At 40.3% G+C, this 22810-nt stretch overlaps 2 protein-coding genes across 4 annotated transcripts; both read right to left on the reverse strand.

The window, feature by feature from the left end:
- Positions 1-837: 837 nt before the first annotated feature.
- On the reverse strand, positions 838-10283 carry LOC101468621 (uncharacterized). Of its 2 annotated transcripts, XM_023152655.3 has the most exons (5): positions 10047-10283; positions 8914-9056; positions 6522-7943; positions 4191-4883; positions 838-3159 (listed from the first exon to the last, which is right to left on the reverse strand). In XM_023152655.3, exons 2-5 carry the CDS (start codon positions 9020-9022, stop codon positions 1700-1702), a joined length of 3684 nt encoding a protein of 1227 aa, XP_023008423.3. In that variant the 5' UTR covers positions 9023-9056; positions 10047-10283; the 3' UTR covers positions 838-1699. The 2 variants fall into 2 exon arrangements, with proteins under 2 accessions (XP_023008423.3, XP_004565247.3); XM_004565190.4 differs by lacking the exon at positions 838-3159 and having other exon boundaries at positions 3767-4883.
- Positions 10284-15728: 5445 nt separating this feature from the next.
- On the reverse strand, positions 15729-22696 carry LOC101468917 (uncharacterized). 2 transcript variants are annotated; one of them, XM_004565192.3, is made up of 5 exons: positions 22255-22392; positions 21482-21662; positions 20661-20747; positions 17699-17838; positions 15729-17262 (listed from the first exon to the last, which is right to left on the reverse strand). In XM_004565192.3, exons 3-5 carry the CDS (start codon positions 20714-20716, stop codon positions 15812-15814), a joined length of 1647 nt encoding a protein of 548 aa, XP_004565249.3. In that variant the 5' UTR covers positions 20717-20747; positions 21482-21662; positions 22255-22392; the 3' UTR covers positions 15729-15811. The 2 variants fall into 2 exon arrangements, with proteins under 2 accessions (XP_004565249.3, XP_004565248.3); XM_004565191.3 differs by lacking the exon at positions 21482-21662 and having other exon boundaries at positions 22255-22696.
- Positions 22697-22810: the final 114 nt, after the last annotated feature.

Genomic DNA, 22810 nt, shown 5'->3' on the forward strand with positions numbered 1-22810 from the left:
AGGTTTGATGTTCTGTAACCTAGCACCACCTTTAATAGAGCAGATAGGATGCATCAGGTTGTGACGATAATTAAGTTTCCTAGCAACTGTTGCTAAGGAACCTGGTGGCTCCATGGCTCAGTCTACTTAAAATAACACTTGTGCCAAGATTCATGTTTTCTTTCACTAATTGAGCAATTCTGGCTCTACTTTGCATCCATCACATAGAATAAGACATCGCCTCAATCGGGCGATGGGGGTATGTGGTGTGGCGTGTTCTGCGGTGCCGTGCGGACGCACCTGCACGGCACCCGCAATCACACCCACCGTGTTAAAACACGGGGACTCAGGGCTTGGTGGTTGTTGTGGTGGTGTGACAAATGTTAAATAAAGATGGCTCAAAACACAGATCTGTGGTCCCCCCGTGCCTTAATTCCACCACAATCACCTTGGGTCAACACACCTGAATCAAATGATTAGTTCATTACCAGGCCTGAGCAGAACTTCAAGACATGTTGAAGAGGTCATTTAGCTGTTTAAATCAGCTGTGTTGGATAAAGGACACATCTAAAACCTGCAGGACATTGGTCCCTGAGGCCTGGAGTTCCCCACCCCTGCTGTAGGACCATGGTGGGGAGCATTCGGACAGAGGTCCTGCAGGCCCAGGTAGAACAAAAAGTTTCCATCTTTTTCCTAGATTTGAACCCAGAAACTTTTTCCTGTGAGGCAACAGGTCTATCCACTGTTCCACTTTAATATTATTTTAAAATTCACAAAGATGATGTTGCCATTAGCAGGAAATGCCACTGTTGTGTAAAATGGTGCATGGGTGAATGTTTCTAGTAACAAAACAGAGTTTATAGACCAAGATATTTTCTTTATTCCATCAGAGGCTGTTAAACTTATTAAAACTGTGCTGGTCAGACAGTCTTGGTTGTTAGATTATGTTCCAGAACAGTTTACTGAGTGACCATGCAGCATCACCAAGAAGCAAACCTTTGGATGACATAACAAATTAAGCATCTGTAGACTAATTTGTTCCAATCCATACAATCACTGGAGCCATGCGGTCAGAATGCATATGAGTGACAGCTTCCTACAGTTTTCTACCAGAGAATTATGTGAATGGGTCGATTTTTAACCCTGACCTGGCCTGGTTTTGTTGCCTAAAACTAACCAAATGATTTTGTTATCAAAACATATCCAAACCTAGATTTGAAATAGACTTTTAAAAGAAAGTGATACATTAATTAAGTTAAAAAATGCTGTTTTTTTGGTTTCACAAAGAGCCCAGTCTCCTGGAACAAAATGCTGTGAGTGATCCACAATGAATTCCTCCCTGCTTTGACTCTGTTACTTTTCATGCCACTCCACCTGATGCGTAGACTTTCTAGCAGATTAACACCATGAAAGCAACATCTCCATACTCTTACTGCAGACTTTATTTAACTGACAAGTTCCTAGTTTAACTAAAGCCAAAATTGCACAGCTTAGATCATCTACATATTTTCTTTTGAAACCGGAACTATCAAATTTCATAAATCTTTCCCCACAATTACATGACGGCATCTCATGTGTCTCTTCAGACTTCCCTCTTCATTAAATCTGATAACACAAATGTCACAACCAAATGGTCTCTTTCCTGTGTGAATTCTTAAGTGGTTCTTAAGATTGCTGTTAGACTTTAATCTTTTGCCAAAAACATCACAAATGGCCTTTCTTATGAATGAACACGCTTGTGCAACTTAAGAATCCCCTTACAGTTAAATCTTTTACCACAGATGTCACAACTGAACGGTGTCACTGCTGTGTGGATTCTGATGTGCCTCTTCAAAATACCTGACTGAGAAAAACTTTTACTACAAAGAGCACAACCAAATGGTTTCTCTCCTGTGTGAACGCTCATGTGTATCTTAAGGCTTCTGTCACACTTAAGTCTTTTACCACAAATTTCACAAACAAATGGTTTTTCTCCCGTGTGAAAGGTCTTGTGTAGTTTAAGATTTCTGTTACAATTAAACCTTTTACCACAAGTATCACAACAAAATGGTCTCTCTCCTGTGTGGACGCTCATGTGCATCTTGAAATGTATCCTCTGTGTGAATTGTTTGTCACAATCAGCAGATTTTAATTGTTTCTCCACAGTGTGAACAATCATGTGTCTCCTTAGATCCCCTGTTTTTGAAAATCTTTTAGGACAAACTTCACAGTAAAATGGCTTTTCTCCTGTGTGGATGCTCATATGTGACTTCAGAATCCTGAGCTGTGAAAATCCTTTGCTACAAACATCACAAACAAACGGTCTTGTGCCAGTGTGGACACTCATGTGCGTCTTTAAATGTATCCTCTGTGAGAATTTTTTATCACACAAACTACAACCAAATGGTTTTTCTCCTGTGTGGACTCTCATGTGTGTCTTAAGACTACAATTATACCCAAATGTTTTTTCACAGATGTTACAACTAAATGGTTTCTCTCCTGTGTGGACGCTAATGTGGACCTTAAGATTTGCATTTTTGTTGAATGTTTGTCCACAAATATCACAACAAAACAGTTTCTCTTCTGCATTTTGCTTCACTTTAAGGCATTTCTTATCGACCAAACAGCTGGAATTCCCTTTTCTCGATTGACATTGTCTGTGCTGCTGAAGAGACTGATTGCAGAAAAACTGCTCATCACACTCAGAGCAGCTAAAGGATTTTTCAGCGGCCTTACATCCCACATCACTATTTACCTCTGATTGACATGGTCCATTCTCCTTCCAACCCTTTTCACCATCTTCAGTTTTAGATTCAAAATTTAAAAGAGGCACATGACATTTAACATCAACTTCTGTCTGGTGAAAGTCTAAAGCTTTTCCAGTAGCATTTGCTTGTAAATTAACATTTGGTTCTAAGTAGGAGGCTGGTTCTGGTCCTCCCCCATCCTCTTCATCACTTTCTGCTTTAATCTCCTTAGCTGAGAAGCTGGTTGGAGACTCTGTTTGTCCTGTGCTTTGATGAAGCTGCGCAAACTCATCATCTTCACCAGTGAATGGAAACTTGATGATATCAGCCTCATCCAGACTGTTACGCTTCTGTCCCACCTCTTCCTCTTTTATGTGGAGTGGGTCTGGGTCCTGCTGGTCGAAACTTGGAGTCCAAGGAAGCCCTTCTTTAACTGGCAACATCTGCTGGACATCTGCAGGGAACAGTGAACCATCTTGAACCATCCTCAGTTCAAGATCTATTATTAAATGTACTCTAACTTGCTGGTTAAAGTCAGGTCAGTTATTAGTTAGCCAGTTAAGAGTACATTTGACAATAGAAGTTGAACCACTGGGTCACATAACAAAAGCAATAGCTTTATATTTGAGGAAAATAAGGATAACTGGAAGAAAATGGATGCAGGGATGGAATATGAATATATATTTATCAATGTGTGTGCGATACATGACACCATGCGTTTGAACATTTTAAAATACCCCTAATAAATATTTTTCTGATCTTATGAGCCCTAGGCTCTTTTAAATCAATTTCATTAATTCCATCTTAATAGTTTTATATTGGTCATCATCTGGGTTAACCATAACTGGTATGTCTATTTTTTTCTTTTCTAATATAACATTGTATAATATCTATCCATTCATTTTCCACTGCTGGTTTGGAACACAGGGGCAGCAGTCTGAGCAGAGAAGCCCAGACTTCCCATCTTTCCATAATTGTTTAGAAGAAATTATCTGTATTCTGGCAATACAACAAAGCAGATAAATAAAGGGTATAAATATTACTAAGTGTAAAGTGCTATTCACTTGTTTACACACACCTGTATAATTTAAGAACTTTTTAAAGATTCTAATATTTCAAATAATAATAGACAAGATAAGAGAGCGAGACACCCAATGACTCTTTGGGAGGAGAAGGTTTAACTTCCATACAAAAAAGGGTTTTTTTAAGCCTAATTTTCAGCACAGTTTGCAAATGTTTTTAACAGATCTTATTAATACTTTTAAACTGGTAGTTTGGTAAGATGTTCTCCGACTTATAGTAGGAGGTAATTTTATCATAACAACAGGAAGCAGGAATCCAAAAATTAATCTTGCAAAAGTTAGTAATCCTTTGTAATCTTTGCCAGTAATGTAACAGCAAGAATAGACAAAGCAGTTTTTACACAGTTTTGTGGAAATACTTTACATTTCTTTAATCTCCAGCAAACACAAATATCTCACTTACCTACATCCTTCTTGACTTGTGTCTGCACTAATTCTGATATAGCTGATGGTGAAATAGGGGCCACCTTATCAAGATCTTTGGGTTCCTCGGGTGGAAGGCTCTTTGTGTGAACACTTTTGTGTCTTTTCAGATCCCACAGATGTGAAAAACCTTTACTGCAAACATCACAAGCAAAGGGTTTCTCTCCTGTGTGGACTCTTATGTGTCTGTCGAGACTGTACTGATGTCTAAATATGTTTCCACAAATATTACAACTAAAGGGTTTCTCTCCTGTGTGAATTCTCATGTGAGTCTTAAGATGGGATTTTTGATGAAATCGCTGTTCGCAAATATCACATCCAAATATTTTCTTGCTTGTGTCAACTACATTTTCCTCCAGTCTGGAAACTTTCTTATTAACCAAACAGCTGGCAGAGTTTTCTGCTGAATGACTTTTCTTGTGCCTCTGAAGAGATCGCTTGTAGAGGTATTGTTTATCACACTCAGAGCAGCTAAAGAATGGAACATCTGCCTCGCAGTGGTCCTTGGTCAGTCTTTGATGAAGCTGTGAGAGGCTGGCCTCCTTCAAACCATTAAGCTGCTCTCCTTCTTGACTGGTGATGAGTTTCGCTTGTTTCTCCTTCACGTGAAGGAGGTCTGGGTCCTTCTGCTCCAGACTGGGGTTTGAGGAAACACCTTCATCAACCTGGATAGCTGCAGGACACATTCAAACAAATGCACATTATGGAGACCTGGTGTAAGTATACATATCCTCAGCAGCTTTAATATATGAAATAAAATGAACAACAAATTGTTGCTGATCTATTTTGTGGATTTTAACAACAAAACTGGACGAAGTCTTTTACCCTGGTTCCACCAGTTGTCTTTTAATTAGCTAGTAATCATTGTTGGATTACAAATTATAACAAACTTTGGATCACATAGCATCAAATGCATTTGTAAATAAATATTTTATTACAATTTTCTTTTTTTTTTCTTCTTCCAGCTGCTCCCTTTAGGGGTGCATAGAAGATCATCTCACCCTATCCCAGCATCCTTCTCTGTCACATCACCCCCTCTGCACATCCTCCTTCACCTCCCCTGTGGTCTTCCTCTTTTGCACCTGCCTGGCAGCTCCATCTTCAGCATCCTTTGTCCAGCTTATCCACTATCCCTCCACTGTCTACCACCTTTTTGTCAGTCCCACCATCTCCAAATGATACTTCCATCACAAATCACCCCTGACACTTGCCTTCAACCACTCCACCCTGCCTGCACTCTCGTCTTCACCTTTGGGTGGCTGACCCCAGGTATTTAAACTCATCTATCTTTAATACCTGTGCTCATTGCAGGTTCACTTTTCCATGTCTCCTTCTTATTCACACATTCCTTTCATTATATTGCTCTTCAGAGCATAAGACCACCACTCCATGCTCTCTTCCGCCTGGTAGCTACTCTCACAATGATCACAATGCCATCTGCAAACATACAAATTGGAAATGAAAATACCACTATCTTTTTTAAAATTGTTTTAAGGACATCACCTGCACCTGGTAGTATCAGAAGGCTGCGTTCAGAACAAGATACAAAATAAAATGAAAAAGAAGGATAAAAAATCTGAACCCATGCAGGTTAGGTTAACTGGGGATTATAACCTGGCCACAGATGGGAAGCACTTTATGAATGTATTAAATGTAGCTGTGCTTTGGGTGGTGCTTTGCATTATTAGATGGATATAAAAATGGATATTTCTGCACTTTTACAGGTGTGGCTACATGCATACTATGCGTTTGTGTTTGTAATCATACAAATATACATACATACATAGGCTACGAAGGCATCTCAGACTACAGATAAAAATGTAAATCTGCTGTTCTGTTTTATTGTGCATTTTAAAATATGAAATCAGTTTGGCAGACATAGCAAATTTTACTGTGTAAATTTTACTGTAGAGTAAGTGCTGCCGTTGTTGTCATTAGGGTTTGCTCATATTTAAAATTTGGCAAAAGGTTTCTTAACACTGAAACGTCATTTCCTCCTATGAAAACATGTTTCTGGGTCCACACAGAATCACAGGCACATCGTTAATATTATTTTCACTGCTGGCCTTTTTCTAAACTGTGTCTCACTGGTGCTTCCATTGACATCCACATTAATCTGACTTATGAATCCATTCCCTTTGGATTTGTGATTCAATTAGGTCTAAGTCCCAAACCTTAAATGGCACTGACACTGGAAAAATTACCGAGCCTTCCTGAAGAAAGTGCTGTCATACATTAAAGAAACAGCACTGGGAGAAATTGTTATTTAAATGGTATTTAACCAAGAGTATGAGGAAAGTTAATCCCTTACCTTGTCTGTTTCTGATGGCTAGCTGCTCCATTTCTGATGTGGCTGGTTTAGATTTGAGCAACCTCAAATAGACTCCTCTTGATTTACCGGGTACAAATTTCCTAACTTCTGTGTGGATGTTCATGTGTCTCTTTAAAATTCCTGGCTGTGAAAATCTTTTATTACAAACATTACAACCAAATGGCTTTTCTCCCGTGTGGACTCTGATGTGTGTCTTCAGATTTCTCTTACAGTTAAAGCTCTTGCCACAAACATCACAACCGAAAGGTCTCTCTCCTGTGTGGATTCTCATGTGTGTCTTGAAATGCATCCTCTGTGCAAATCTTTTACCACAAACACTACAGCTGAAAGGTTTCTCTCCCGTGTGGATGCGTTTGTGTCTCTTTAGATCACCTAGATGTGAAAATCTTTTATGACAAACATCACAGTCGAATGGTTTCTCTCCTGTGTGGACTCTCTTGTGCGATTTCAGAATCCTCAGTCGTGAAAAGCTTTTACTACAGACGTCACAAAAAAATAGCTTCTCTCCCGTGTGGCTTCTCATGTGCGTCTTTAAATGTACACTCTGTGTAAACTTTTTATCACAAAGGCGACAGCCAAATGGTTTCTCTCCGGTGTGAATTCTCACATGTGTCTTAAGGTTACACTGATGTCTAAACTTTCTTTCACAGATATTGCAACTAAATGGTTTCTCGCCAGTGTGGACTTTCATGTGCACCTTAAGATTCACATTCAGCTGAAACCTTTGTCCACAAACATCACAGCCAAATGGTTTCTCTTCTGTTTGAACTGTCCCCTGTGAATCTGCATTTTGGTTCACTCCAGAGCTTTTGTCACCGACATCGCAGTTTGAAGCTCTTTTCCCTGACTTCAGTCTGATGTGTCTCTGAAGTGACCAGTCATGGAGAAACTGCTTACCACACTCAAAACAGATAAAGGGCTTTTTGGCATCACTATTTGTACCTGACTCTTCACTATCTTCACTTTCAGGTTCAGGTTCTGTCAGGGGTTCCTGCCAATCATCAGCTTCATACAAGTCTGAACGTTTTACATTAATATTGGGTTGTAAATTATTATTTGGATTCAGGTTTGTGGCTGGTTCTGGCTCTTTGTAGTCCTTTCCATCACCTTCTGCTTTAATCTGTTTGACTGAGCTGCTGGTTGAAGGCTCGGCTTCTCTGTTGTCTTCAGCTGGTGTTTGATGAAAGTGTAGGAGGTGAGGTTTCTCTTCATCATCTTCATTCTTTACACAAACAGCAGTGATGGGGAAACTGGTGATATCAGCTTTCTGTAGACCACGAAACTGCTCTCCCTCCTGGCTGGTCAAGAGTTCCTCTTCTTCCTCCTTTATGTGGAGGAGGACCAAATCCTGCTGATCATGACTTGAGCTCTCTTCTTTAAGTAACAACATCTGCTGGACATCTGCAGGCAACATTGAAACACACATTTATATTATGGATAGATGTGACTACATTCACACTTTTATCCAGCAGCTTAAATATGATTGAAAGTTGTCACCCGTTTAGAAAGAATTTATAATAATTTAATAATCAAAAATCACTAAAACGTTTCCATCTCCATTCAGATTTCATTACCCAAAAAGTAATCCTATAACACACTAATACCACAGAACGCATTGCCAGTCCATGAATCCAGCTATGACCTCACATTAAAACAGGTGTATCATCCTGCCTGACAATATTTCTGAACAATATTTTAATATATTTAAAAAAGGCTGAAGGGAAGAAGACAACAGAAGGACAGGTACTGAAATACTCCACCCCCTCATATAAAAACATTTGCATTATTTATTTATTAGATATTTCTTCATGGAGCTCTTTAATTTATTCACTTTGTATGACAAGAATTCTTTTAAATCTTTGACTAATATTTTTCATTTTTTTTCCAGTGAGAAAAAATTATAACTTGTTGCAGCTGTAGGGATGTCCTGAATCCTGTTTTATAATTTCTTCATCAACAAAGGACAAGCTGTGATCGGGAGAGAGCTACATGCTGTGATGAATTCATCACCTCGCTGTACTGGAGGTGTCTTTCACCTTCCCCCAAGTATCCTTCAAGACTTAATTAGCTCAGCATTTGAGCCATGACTGCAGTCACACATGGTCCAGTACACAAAGAGAAATATTTTTTCTTTCATGTTTTGGCAACTAAACTTTATTGATAACTGTAGTTCACTCTGGCTCTTGACTGAAATGTACAAAACTGAGGAGAAAAGAAAAAAAGAGAAGACATTAACACATTTTTAACAGGTTCCCAAATTCCATTGTGCCCAGTGCTGGAAAAAACCTAAATGATATCCAGAAAGGACAAAAATTTGAATTACATATCAGAGTAGTGTGTTAAAAGAAAAGAAAAAAAATATCTGTCTTACCGAGACCTGTCCTAACTTGTGTTGGTTCCGTGTCTGATGTGGTTGGTGCAGATATCGGGGACAGCAGCCCTTGGAGGTCACCCAGTTGATGGCTCTTTCTTTGAGGCATCTCTATTCCACTGACAGTTTTCAGGTACAAATGTCTGAAAGTGTAATTAAACAGACATCAGTATTTTAATATCAACTGTATATCTGTGCAGATATAACTGACTGATCACTTGCATAAAAAACACTGTGTCAGCTCTCTGTGTGTAAAACATCCTGTGGCGGGGTGTGGTTTGTGGCTCAGGTGCAGCATACGGCTGGAGCAGTTGGTTCATGGTGCCGTGTCAGGGGAGGCTGATACACACCTGAGCTCCAACAGCTGATTATGTCTCCCCTGTAAAAGATGTGCTGGGACCTGAGGTGGTATCGTGTGTGTGTGTGTGTGTGTGTGTGTGTGTGTGTGTGTGTGTGTGAGTGGCAGCTGGAAAGTTAGAAAGCTATATGCATGACGGAAGCATGTTTTTTTCTTGCTGTTAATAATTATGATCAGTTAAAATATTTAGATTTTTTTTTTCAGAGCACCTTATATAATACACCCTCCCTGCCACCCCTGTCATCAACAGCTGAATATATTCAATATTTCTTTGACAAACAGTGTATAATAAATTTATAATATTGTACATGTACTTTGCCACATTATCCAACACGAATCTAGTATAACAGTAAAGTTAGTCAATTACTTTGTACTTATATGCAGATACTTTTGTTGCATTCATATTTAGGCTTGTGCACTGTATTTGCATAAATGAGTTTTAATGTTGGCTGTGAAATTCCCAGAAATTTTGTCTCGCCAACAATATTGAGAGACTTTGCAGATGAGTTCTCGACCGTCCTGACTGTTTTGATTTATTAATTAGAAATATGAATAGATATTGAAAACACTTGTGCAACAGGACTGGTAATTGTTCGTTTGGCTGTCATGTTTGGCTGATTTGAGCTACGGAGATTTTGGGTGGGGTTTATTTGCAGTAATAGCCGTGGGCAGAGCAGTGACACCTCGGCGGGTCTTTTTCCTTCATTTTCAGCGCAAATATTTGTATATTTTGTCTCTCGTCGCTAATTATGCTCATAGCAGACTGTAGAAATACCTGCTGAGCAGCAAACAGGTAACTTCCGCGTCACTGTGGGAACAGCTGTGGTGCAGCTGTGGGAGAGCCGCACTGGTTCCTGCGTTTGACGCTTCTTCCTATTTTCGCTCCTTTAATGTCCACAGTTGTCGTTTTTCTGTGGGTTAAATATGAAGTATTGCATGCAGTTGGTAAAACGTGGAAAAATAAAAACACTTCGAAAGGACCGACACTTTTCTGTGGCTCCGTCCGTCCTTTGTTTTGTTCCCCCTCGCAATACAGTACAACAAACCGAAAGTTCCTACACACGCCTTTTTTAGTTTCCTGCTGCAGTGATCGTGTACTTTATAACTCCAGCATTCCTGAAGCGACATTAATTATTGATAACTTTAAGTCTTACACGTTGTTCATATTTCATATTTTCACAGTTTGGTGTGGATCAGTTTTGACCCAGTTCAAGAATTCCATCCTAATAAATATGTAAACTAAAATCTTTCTTATTTAGGATGTCTAAAGAGCCTATCTGACATTAATAAATGAAATTCAGTGATTCTTTTTAGGTTTAAAAGCATTTGTTTCTGGAGAAAAACATCTGTTATCACATAATTTCATGTCCTGCTTTGTTCTTTTGCCATCAGAATTATTGTCTAAAGGCAAAGAAAGATGCCCAACGGATTTACTTTACCAAATGGACTATCCCGGCCTTGCCGTATTGGTCTATTTGATTCACCTTTGCTTTTATTGTTTATTGTATTTTATTTTCACTTGCTACACACGGGACAGACATGACTGGGGGAAAGAAAAGGGAGAAAGAAAAACAGCGGGGAAGAGGAACGGTGATAAAGGGCAAAAAACAAAAATAAACAGACAAAAAATACATATATCAATCACCTGGATCACCTGTTGAGAAAGAAAAAAGAGAAAACAAGCAAAAAAAATAAAATAGAGAGAGAGCAATATAATAAACAACATGACGATGATCTATGGGAATATAACAGTAAATACTAAATATTAAACATTATTGTGCTGCACGTAGGATCAACAGCGCACAGTGTGCTTTGAGGTAGGAGCCAAAAAGGGTGTAGTTTGTGTGTGTGAGCTCCCGTGTGTACACCTGTTTTTGCACTGGCAGGGAAGATAGGCCTCCATACCATGGAGGGCCTGAGATGTCCCTTCTTTTATTTCACTACAAAGTTTAGAAATTACATTTAAAAAGAACAAAGAAAACAAAATAAATATATACAAAATACAATGCTACTCCCTTAAACGCAAACACTGCACAGGAGGGAGCTGCAGAGGTTTGCGCTCTCTGAGTGGTTTTTGTATTAGATATTGTGTCACCATTAATCACAGTGTCAACATTTCTAACATTAACTTTTTCGACTACAAAAGCAAACACATTTTTTAAGACAACCTTTAGAGATAAAAATAAATAAATAAAAATGGTTCATCAGTTAATGGTCAAAATCTCTCTTTTGGAGAGGGTCCTGTCGGTCCAGACTCCAGGGCTACTCCTCTTTCTTCTTTCATTTGCAATATCTGCTGGACATCTGCAAGTTACACAGATCTTCATCAGATTCAATATTGTCTAAAAGCTTGCACTATAAGTTGTTTACCTTTATCGAGAAAACAATAAAAAGAAATGAACTTTTCACAGATTGGCTGTGTGCCCATGTGCCACATACATTATAACTAATGTATGAATTTCAGATACTCCTGATCTCAACGTGTTATATGTATAAAGCACACCTGTCCACAGAGTCAGTTTCTTACATTCCAATCTCTCCACCAACCTGATGTCAGGGTTGCAAATCTGGAGCCAGAATAATAAACTCCATCTGATCCATCACTTGTAGATTCCGTCTTTTAGCTCCAATCAAAAATCAAACTTTTCAAAAAGATCTTTTGAGTAGTTTGTTGAGTTTAGTGAGCAGAGCCACAAAGTTAAGCAACCCCGGGATGTAGAGCCTTGAATACAAGCAGCAGACAGACACTTGCCTACTCTACCCTAATCTTAACCCTCGAGTTGCTCTTTTCTGGGGATTTTTCCCAGACCTTATCATCCATCTTCATTACTGTCAATTTGACAGGTTTAAGGCTGAGTTTAGCGCATAGTGTCAGGAATAATGGTTGCTATGCCAGCCTTACAAGAAGAAGTAATTAATCCCTGTCAAGAAGATGGAGCTCCCTCAGCTCAGCTCCAACCAGAAGTAAAAGGCCTAAAATTCAGCCTTTATGGGTGTAATAGAGCACAGAGTGATTTTTATGTGTGTGCTTTTGCTGATAGTTTTTCCTGCTTTAATCAAATCAGAAATCTAATCAAGAATCAATAAACTTAAATAAGAATAGAATCATTGCAATTAAATAATTGCAATGTTTAAATCTTTCAATCCAGACTGTGTGTGTGTGTGTGTGTGTGTGTGTGTGTGTGTGTGTGTGTGTGTGTGTGTGTGTGTGTGTGTGTGTGTGTGTGTGTGTGTGTGTGCGCATCTGTGCAGCTGTGACCTTGAGTTTGTGTATATGTGTGAGGGAAGTGGAGCAGGCAGAAAGAAAGAGAAATAGAAAGGTTTTTGATTTTATTACACATGAACAACCAGAAGGAGTATTCAGAAATGAAAAGTGCTTCCGTAGACTGAAGCAGCCAGCGATCAGCGTATGTAGAAATCTGTAACTGCATGAATTACTGTGGTTTGACATATTTCCCAAACAGAGATGACAGGGTTTTATAAGAAAGATCAATAGTATTTGAGCCTTCACGATTCTGTCACAAATTACCATCTTGTTATCTTTATAGAACAAAATGTAGTTTACAATGAGTAAAATATTTAAGTATAGACTTACAGATGTGCATGTGAAAGTTTATGATATTTGAATGTGGGTGTATTTCAATTCACTTCTCATAAAGGATTATACCTTTCTCTACTTTCGGATTATAAGAAAATAAAATGCCCTGCAATGTATTTTACTTCTTCTTCTTCTGGTGATCAGCGAGTGAGGTCGTCAACGAAGCCAATACATTGCTGTGGGTAACACAGGGTTTCCATCTTGGTCAACGATGCACTTCCAGGCCTTGTGATCTGTGGCCTTGACCTTTGCTTGGTCGAGGGTTAGATGTCGTTGTTTAAGATCATCTTCAGTTTGCTTGATCCAAATCTTCTTGGGCGCATCGTGCTTGATTCTCCAGTGGGCGGAGCGCTGCTGCAGCAGAGGGCGGAGTGGGATGCGATGGTTGCTCATGCGGCAGATGTGGCCAAACCATTGCAGTCATCGTTTCTGGATCAGCTCTTCCATCGAGGGCTGATGGTGACATTGACTACGTATTGCGCCGTTGCTGAGACGGTCACAGAGGGACACAGTGTATTTAACTAATTCCCTGAACTTAACTGGGTCATTCAGATTTCATTTGAGCTAATGATCAAATATGTTAGAAGCAATTTTGTATATAATTTATTATTCTATATCCAGGCCAAAGCTGTAGCTTTTATTCTTTCCTTTAGATGACAAAGTTTACTACAAGATGAAATAACTTCACCATCCCAACGATGGTCTCCAACAGGCTACACCAGCTCCAGACACAAGAACAAGGAAGGTTTGTCAGTTTTAGTTTCCTTATTTCTAGAATAACTAATCTCAGAGTGTTTCTGTGACAGCACCGATGTGTTTGATAGGCTACCTCTCTTTAATAAAAACTGAACTTGTTGTACTTCCTTGGCAGTATTTGTGCTCTGTTGCTTTTTTTCTCCTCCCGAAGCGAGGTTCGAACATTGGCCCAAATAAATACCTGAAGGATGGAAATAAAGTATCCTACATTGCTACTATTGATCTGATATCAGTACCAATGGTTTTGATACTACTGATATTTGGATCAATCTGCTTCTAGTATCCATTAGAACACCTATGCCCTACAAAATGGGTAAGGCTATTTCACTCATGTAAGCATCGTTTCTCAAAGTTTTAATATTAAATGTTACTGTTTCTTACCTTACTTTAAAAAAAAATTACTAAAAGAGTGAAGTGATTCCATCCAAAAAGATGGAAATGTAATGGGAACTTTGCATTTAATCTTATTTAACCGGTTCATACAATGATGAAACGAAACTTGCAGTCAGCTGTGTTCAAGGTCATGATACACGTTTTGAGGCTTTCTTATCAAGTAAACATGGAAAGACTGCAAGTACAAAGGAGCTGTCATGAAACGCGTTCGTGCTGTGTTTATCCTTTTCCAAAGATTTCATCAATAAATCTCAGAAAGACAGTTTGGTTTCAACTCTCAGTTTATTTTTCCACAACACTGAGCAATAAGTTATTTCTGTTTGTGTCTTTAGCAGTGTTGTTGCTAGTTCACTGACTAATCCTGAGGTCACATCGCCCACCCTTTTTGGTTTTCAGTCTGATTCAGTTAAAATGAAGCTGAACTCGATTCCTGACAAAAACACAGATATATACGACGCGTTGTGAATGTGCAGACAGATTAGAACATCCAAAAATCCAGGTGTTAATAAATTATAAAAAAAATTAAAATTCATTATGATATGAAGAGAGACATTTAAAGAGGTCACCTTCCCGAACGCAGGATACAAAAGAGGACAGTGCAGACTGCAAGAGTATAAAAATGTGGAACCATATTTACAATTTACTTCATTATACTTTATGTTTTCCTTCACATAAATAAAGACCATCGACAACCAGGTTTTATTTTTAATGACTAAAATGAGAGCATGATGGGGTCTAGCCAGCCTTAGCTATGCCTTTGTCCACAAAGATCACTTAAACAGCATTAATACCACACATTACATACCAGTACCACATGGTCCACCAAAAGTGAACTAACGTCTCCACAACACTAAAGGTCACAGTACAAAACACTCAGGTCATTATTCAAAATGCATCCATAATAACAACATGATGCTGATGTATGACCACTCAGAGCCTTTAAACAAGCCCACAACAGACTGACACCAGAGTTTGTACAAACTTTGGTTTTATTTTAAATGACTAAATATTCTCTGGTAAAAAATGACAGCCAGGAGAGCCCAACAGCCAACCTCAGGCATGTCTTTAGTCACACCTTGTTAGGTGCAAACAGTTACCGATTACTGCTGCTGCAGAGGGGTGTGACATTCAGAACTGGGAAAAATTGGTGAATAAAATTGCACCACAGTGAACAAATACCCTTACACTACTGGTAGCATGAGGCAAAACCTAGAGCCTACAAAAGTTGCACAGGTACTCCAACTCCTCCAAGATGGCACATTAATACGTGTCTACCAGTACAGAGAGCCGGACAGGGACAGAAATAAGATCTGCACCTTTGTGCAAGGAGAAACAGGATGAGCACTGCCAGAGATACAAAATGACCTCCAGCAGGTCACAGCAGGTGTGAATGTCTGATCAAACAAAGACCCAGCTGACACCCTGTGATTTTCACAGATGAGAGCAGGTTCACCATGAGGACATGTGACTGATGTGAAAGGGTCTGGAGAAGCTGTGGAGAACGCTATGCTGCCTGTAACATCGTCCAGCATGACTGGTTCAGCGGTGGTCTGGGGAGGCGTATCCCTGGAGGGACGCACAGACCTCTGGCATGTATAAAAGCACGTGCGGAACGTACAAACGACTGAGCATCATTTTGAGTTGCTGCAGCAAAATTATGTCACTTTGATTTTCAGGCACTCTTTCATTCCTCACACACTACATAGTTCATATGAGTATAAATATTGATCCTTGTTCCTTAAGTTTTTTTGAGCAGTGTATTAGTAATGTAACATTAAGTCATGAGATCACAGTTAATCTTTCACTGCATGCAAATGGTTTATTGCCTTGTTCCTCATATGTCTCTTTAGGCTTCCCTCGCGGGTAAATTTTTGTCCACAAATGTCACAGCCAAATGGTTTCTCTCCCGTATGAACCCTCTTGTGCCTTTCAAGATTACCCTCTCGGTTAAATTTCTGTCCACACAAATCACAAGCAAATGGTTTCTCTTCAGTGTGGACGCTCCTGTGCCTGTTCCGAGCCCCTACCTGTGAAAACCTCTTACCACAAACACCGCAGGCGAATGGTCTCTCCCCCGTGTGGACCTTCTTGTGTATCTTAAGATTTCTGTTGCAGTTAAACCTCCTACCACAAATGTCACAACCGAACGGTCTTTCGTCTGAGTGGCCTCTCATGTGTATCTTAAGATTTCTTTCACAGTTATATCTTCGACCACAAACGTCACAACCAAACAGTTTCTCATCTGTGTGGATTCTCCTGTGAGTCTTCATGTGGATCCTCCATTTAAATCCTTTCCCACACACATCACAACTAAAAGGTCTTTCTTCAGTGTGAACCATGATGTGTTTCTTAAAATGTGACTTCTGCTTAAATTTTCTACCACAAACACCACATCCAAATGGTTTTTCTCCTGTGTGAACTCTTTTGTGTATTTTCAGATTTCCCTCGCCATTAAATCTTTTACCACAAATGCCACAGCCAAACGGTTTCTCTCCTGTGTGGATTCTCATGTGCCTTTTAAGATTATACTGATCTCTAAACCTTTGTTCACAAAGACTGCAGCCAAATGGTTTCTCTCCTGTGTGGACTTTGATCTGTAAATCTGCAGTTTGCTTCACTGGAAAACATTTCTTATTGGTGAAGCTGCCCAAAGAGGCTTTTCCTGAATGGCGTGTCACGTGTCTCTGAAGAGACCACTTGTACTGAAACCATTTACCACACTCAGAGCAGATGAAGGCTTTGGCCCTGCCCTTCTTACAGTCACTGTCACTTTCTTCAGTTTCAGATCCAGAATCCGACAAAGGCTCCTGCCAATCATCTGTGTCATCATCCTCATCATCAGCACCAATACTGACTTCAGTTTCACCAGAGGTAAAAGTCTTTGCATCGGTGTTTTGCTGTAACAGGTTATTTGACTCCGGGTTCCCAGCTGGCTCTGCTCCTTCACTGTCCTCTCTGTCAGTTTCTGTTTTGATTTTTGTTGAGCAGCTGATTTGACGCCTCTCTGCCTCTGCGTTGTCTTCGGTTTGGCTATGAAGAAGCTGTGTGCACGGAGGTTTCTCTTCTTCATCTTCACTCTTCACAACAACATGAGAGAATGGAAGTGTGGCGTTATCAGCCTCCTGTAGACCGTTAAGCTGCTCTCCATCCTGACTGGTCAAGAGTTCCTCCTGTTCCTCCTTAATGTGGAGCAGGACTGAGTCCTTCTGGTCCTGCTCGACCTGCTCGTCCTCTGAAGGGAAAACTAAAACAACAAAAACATGCATACATTTAATATTTAAAACATTAACAGAGATTCTCTGGAGTTTAATAATATTTTAAGGAGCAAACATTTCATGGACAAGCATTTGTCTGCCTTTACGCTATTTAGACAATAATGACTATGAACTCTGACACGTCTTTCTCTATTAATGTCTGAGGTGTATCTAAGGTGTCTCTGTGGCTGGAGGACTGCATTTACTCGCCACAGTCTAGAATGTAAAAAGACTGCTTCTTTGTCAGTATACCAGACCACATCTACTATCACGACTGGAAAAACTGGGGTAAAGATAATGCAGTTACAGATTAATTTAATTACAATTTCATGCAGTTTTGTAACATTTTACTGTTTTACCAAAAATGTACATTTTTTCTATGCTTATAGTCTAAAATGAAGGCAAACAAATGTGTGCGTCTTTTACCCAGACTTTTCCTGGTGTGTATCTGCGCTGATTCTTCTGATTTGACCAGTGTGGGAGACACAAAAATGTCATCTCTGGGCTCATCAGGGCGAAGATTTTCTATTTCAGACACTCCGCTTTGTACTTTTGAATACAGCTGCCTGAAACATGAATATCAATCATTAATATTAGTATTTCTTACAATTGGCAAACCTTAGGCATGAATGTAACTAACTCATCACTGGTGCAAAATATATATGCAGTATACAAGTGTGTACCACAACTCTGTACAATGGGGTCACATGTCCAATTGACTGGATTTATTTGTGAGAGACTAAATATGTCTGAGCTTAAGATCCACAGTTAGGTCCATAAGTACTTCTGCACACCAAGAGAGCGGATTTTAAGTCAAACAGTGAAAAAGAGTTTCTCTTTCACTTGACCTAAGACTGACTAGATTCGAGCCTCTGCATCAAAGTCAAAGTCAAAGCCAAATGTATTTATATACAGTAGCACATTTAAAACAACAACTGTTGACTAAGGTGCCGTACATTTAAGATAATCAAAAGAAATAAAAACAAGAAAAAGGAGGATAAAATGAGAACGTTTGAGTAAATAAGACAAATAAAAGTAGTACAAACTCATTCTGATGTAAAAGCCAAGGAATAAAAGTGGGTTTTCAGACGGGTTTTGAAAGTGTCTGAGGTTGGGGAGGTCCTGATGTGAAGGGGGCAGTCACAGCAAAGGCCCGGTCTCCTCTGTGCTTTAAACTGGACCTTGGGACAGCTAGGAACATTTGATCCGCAGAGATCAGAAAGGTATGAGGGTGCTAACCTGTGCAACGCCTTAAAAAACAAATAATAAAATCTTAAAATCCAATCGAAATCTAACTGGCAACCAGTGTAAGGATGCTAGTATGGGAGATATGTGGCCTCGCTTGTGTGTGCCAGTTATTAACTGTGCTGCAGTGTTTTGGACCAGCTGCAGACGGCTAACTGATTAAAGACTACTACAAAAGTCGAGGCGAGATGAAATGAAGGCATCGACATCTCTTTCAAAGTCTCTGAAACAGAGGAATGGCGTCACTTTTGCAAGTAGCTGGAGATGAAAGAAACTCGTCTTGATTACAGCATTAATCTGTTTATCAAACGTTAGATTACAGACAAAAATCACTCCTCTTTTTTAAATAAATTTCTAAAGGGCCAGTGTAGTAGTGGTCACAGGGACCAAACACAATCACCTCTGTTTTCTGTTCATTCAAGTTAAGAAAGTTTAAAGCCTTAACGTCCTCCAAACAATCTAGTGAAACCTTCAGAGGACTCACAAATTCATGTTTTAGTGGCTGGTAAACCTGTGAGTCGTCTGCATAACAATGGAAAGAGATGTCATGTTTTTTTTTTTAAATGAACCCATAGGGAGCATGTAAATTGAAAGAAGGACTGGGCCAAGAATGGACCCCTGGGGGACCCACAAGAAAGTGAGGTTTTTGAGGACGATGTATCTCCAATCTACCCTGAGACCATTAACTGTGCGTCTTCCCCGGTCATTCTCCCAACTTTCCCATTTTCTCTCTTCCACTGTCCGACTGCAATCAAGGCTGAAAAGCCCCCAATATATATATTTTAAAAAGTGCCACTGTCTAAAACCTAACTGTATATTACACTTAGAGCACATTATAAATAAAACGTGATGGTTTTACACTCAAACTCTGAACCTGCTGAAGGGAAAGTTACACGTTCAGACCAGGTTGCCGTGGTGATCCAGCCACATAAAGAGACAGCAACCTTTGTGGATCCTCTGACTTTAAGCTTGACATACTTTGCTAACCCATTTATCTCTCTTCCTCTGGTAGAGACAGGGTTGCCTCTCAGAATATGTGACAAAGAGCAGACTTCGGAGTTCATTATATTTAATTTGATTTCTTCTTCTTAATTTGTCTGCTCCCTTTAGGGTTCACCACAGTGCATCATCTGCCTCCATCCCATCCTGTGCCAGCATCCTTTTTCTGTTTCACTAACCCACTACATGTTGCTCCTTCACTGCATCCACAAATCTTCTCTGAGGTCTTCCTCTTTTCCTTCTTGTCTGGCAGCTCCATTTTTTACATCCTTTGTGCAAAATATCCACTCTCCCTCCTCTTCACCTCTCCAAACCATCTCAGCCTCGCCTCTCTAACTCTGCACTGTCACTCTGATGGACTCAACATCAGCTCGGCCTCGCAGGCCCACAAAACCTTTATACAGGAAGTTGATTTTGGTTCTGTGAATAAAAAGTCCTAATCTCTGATCCTTTGAGTCTTACCCAGTAGATATTGCAGAGTTCAGCTGATGTGGGTGAGAGGACTCGTCCAGTATTAACTACCTCAAAATCGTCCAGGTGTCTTCCCTGCTAACCCTGAAATGAAGCGACCTGAGTAGCCCTGCAGGTCAAATCCTATCAGCCCCACCTGTTAATGGTAACTCCCCTATTGATCGTTTCACTTCTAACTCCTGTGATGATTTTAGTGGCCTGGACAGAAGGCTCCAATAAAATGATGCACACTTCAATCTCTTTCTACCCGGCTTGAAGGACACACCGTCTCCAAACCATCAGATCTCACTGCCATCTGTCACAAATCACCCCGACACTCGTCTCCACCCAATCCACCCTGCCTGCCCTGTCTTCTTCACCTCTCTTGCACCGTCTGTTCCTTTGAATGGTTGACCTCAGTCATTTGTTTAATTCATCCTGTTCCCAGCTTTCTTGTTTACATTGTTTAAAAACTTGTAAAGACAACTAAATGAACATGATTGCTATTAATCTTAGTTTGAGAAACTCAGCCCTGCATCATTTGTAGGTACACAAAAAACCAAAACATGTTAATGACCCAGAGATTTGTGCGTGAGACATTCATATGCACAGTTTATGAATGAAGCACATCGCCCACGGTTGTGCTTTCACACACGTGTGACATGACAGGAGCTATTTCAGAGCGATGACTCACCTTTCTGTCCCTCTAGAATCCTCACATTGAGAGACTGATGGAGGTTTTCCATTCATGGAACTTGATGTTGTGACTCTGCTCTCGTAACTGCAAAAACAAAAGCAAATTAAGAGTTTCAAGAGCTACACGACTCATCTGCATAACACGGAAATACCAGCTGTGACCTAACCCAGCCATAATAGGGTGAAAATCGGGATACGTGTTAGAGAGACTGCCAGGTTGCAAGGCTACATTCACACCTGAGCATAATTTAGAATCAGAGGTTAACCTAACATGCATGTCTGTGGACTGTGGGGAGAAGCAAAGGAAGAGAATAGAGAGAAAGGCTCCGGCTGGCCGGTGAATTCAAACCCAGCATCGTGCCAACGCTGAGCCCCTCACCCACAGCACATAGTCTGATCACTGCAGGCCACAATGACCTTCAGGCCATCGGCAAATGAAAAGAGTGCTCCTGATAACAAGCACGACCCTGCAAACAGCAGTTTGTTTATCTGACCCTTTTCTATTTCAAGAAGTTCGGTCAGAGTTGGAGGTCATTCTCCGTGTAGCAGCAGCAGACAGCTGGTACTATTAAAAAAATGAAACACCTTGCTTCTATATTAATAAATAAGGAAACACTGAGTCTGTGTTGTAGAATAAAGGTGCTCACACCAAATATTCACTTGTAAACTGTTTCTGCCTCATATCCTGCATTTCTATATATGCTTGCACATGTTTCAATAAATCACTGCACATATGTCTCATTTTCTAACAAAATGTAACTGTTAGTACTTTTCTTTTGTTTGTTTTACATATAATTTAATATCTTTTTATCTATTTACTTTTAATTATAATTCTGAACAGTAGGATCCACAGTGTAGAGCAGCTCAGCAGTATTGTGGCGAACACATGCAAATCTCCAGGTTCGAGACTGGGAGGAGAGAGCAATCCTTGGCGAGGGTTGAGTCGTGGAGGCCATCTGCTGTAAATCAAACATGCGGATCCATCTGCTCGAGCAGCCGTCTGAGAAAAAGGGAGCAGGCAAGCAAAGCATACTCGTAGATGTGGTTGTTGTTCAGGTAATAAAGTAGAAATGACACATAGATTTGTGTGAAATTTTCATACATACTACCGAGGTTTAGGCCCAGCGTTACATGTGAACATACGGGCAGATGCTTCGCTCTCCTGCAGTCTGTGCTGCAGGATGCAGGTCAGCTTGACTGATGGGCTGAGTGAGCGACTGTGACTGTGTGTGTGTGTGTGTGTGTGTGTGTGTGTGTGTGTGTGTGTGTGTGTGTGTGTGCGTGCCTCTGCAGGCTCCTTTCTATCCATCTCTAACCAGCAAGCAAACCAGTCACATTCATGTGTGTTTGGGACATAAATATCAGTCCAATCATGTAGCAGCACAGGTGTTAAAGGACTAGCTGACACTTTTGCTTCATCATTTCCGTGCAATATTTAAGCATTTAAATAATTTGAATAAACTGATGATTGAATCAATCCCAACCAATGCGCGCAGATATTAATTTTACATTATTCGGTTAATTTGATCCTGTTGTTGATCTTATTTTGATGCCTACACCCTATTTTTAATCACACAGGTAGTTTAAATTACCAGTCCAGCAGAAAGGCGGCCAGTTCAGCGTCAGTCTGGAAGCATCTGTCCCTCTTCAGTGCAGCCCACCTGGAGTAAGCAAGCCCGAGATCTACCCTGGTGCTTCCCTGAGGCGTCCTTTCCAGGATTAGTTTTGCGTCTTTGTATTTTCGCTGCTCTGACGGTGAGGTTTGCAGCTCCATCGCTTTTCTTCCTCTTAAAAATGATTCTTCATCCTCAGTTTGTTTTCCAGGCTTCGGCTTTCCAAACAAAGCGATTATCCAGCTCCAGCGGCGGTTCTACAGGGACAACACAACCCCTCCATCAGGAGGGTCCACACGAACACAGAGCCGACCTTTCTTTGATGATCAACCCGATCTGTATTTTGTTCCCCCTAGCAACACCGGAGAACCAGCAGAAGGTTCCTACCTAGTGTCTGCTGGCGAAACGGTTTCCTCAGTGGGATGCATGAGGATGCACATCAAAAAGACGATGGTGAGAGGAATGTTTTCATGGGTCAAGTACAGTTCAGGGGGCCCGGTGGCGCCAGTGTCCGGCAGCCTCGCCTCGTCAGTGC

This window comes from Maylandia zebra, linkage group LG8, assembly GCF_041146795.1.
Source record: "Maylandia zebra isolate NMK-2024a linkage group LG8, Mzebra_GT3a, whole genome shotgun sequence".
Classification (NCBI taxonomy): Eukaryota; Metazoa; Chordata; class Actinopteri; order Cichliformes; family Cichlidae; genus Maylandia; species Maylandia zebra.

Excerpts from the sequence above, each read along its gene's own strand:
- LOC101468917 (XM_004565191.3), bottom strand. The coding sequence starts at position 22,436 with ATGGAGCTGCAAACCTCACCGTCAGAGCAGCGAAAATACAAAGACGCA. Across the intron at positions 20,748-22,254 it reads GCCGCCTTTCTGCTGGACTG|TTACGAGAGCAGAGTCACAA; the intron begins GTAATTTAAACT and ends TTGTTTTTGCAG. Across the intron at positions 17,839-20,660 it reads GATTCTAGAGGGACAGAAAG|GCAGCTGTATTCAAAAGTAC; the intron begins GTGAGTCATCGC and ends TTCATGTTTCAG.
- LOC101468621 (XM_023152655.3), bottom strand. The coding sequence starts at position 9,022 with ATGCCTCAAAGAAAGAGCCATCAACTGGGTGACCTCCAAGGGCTGCTG. Across the intron at positions 4,884-6,521 it reads AGCCATCAGAAACAGACAAG|CTATCCAGGTTGATGAAGGT; the intron begins GTAAGGGATTAA and ends TGTGTCCTGCAG. Across the intron at positions 3,160-4,190 it reads ACAAGTCAAGAAGGATGTAG|ATGTCCAGCAGATGTTGCCA; the intron begins GTAAGTGAGATA and ends TGTTCCCTGCAG.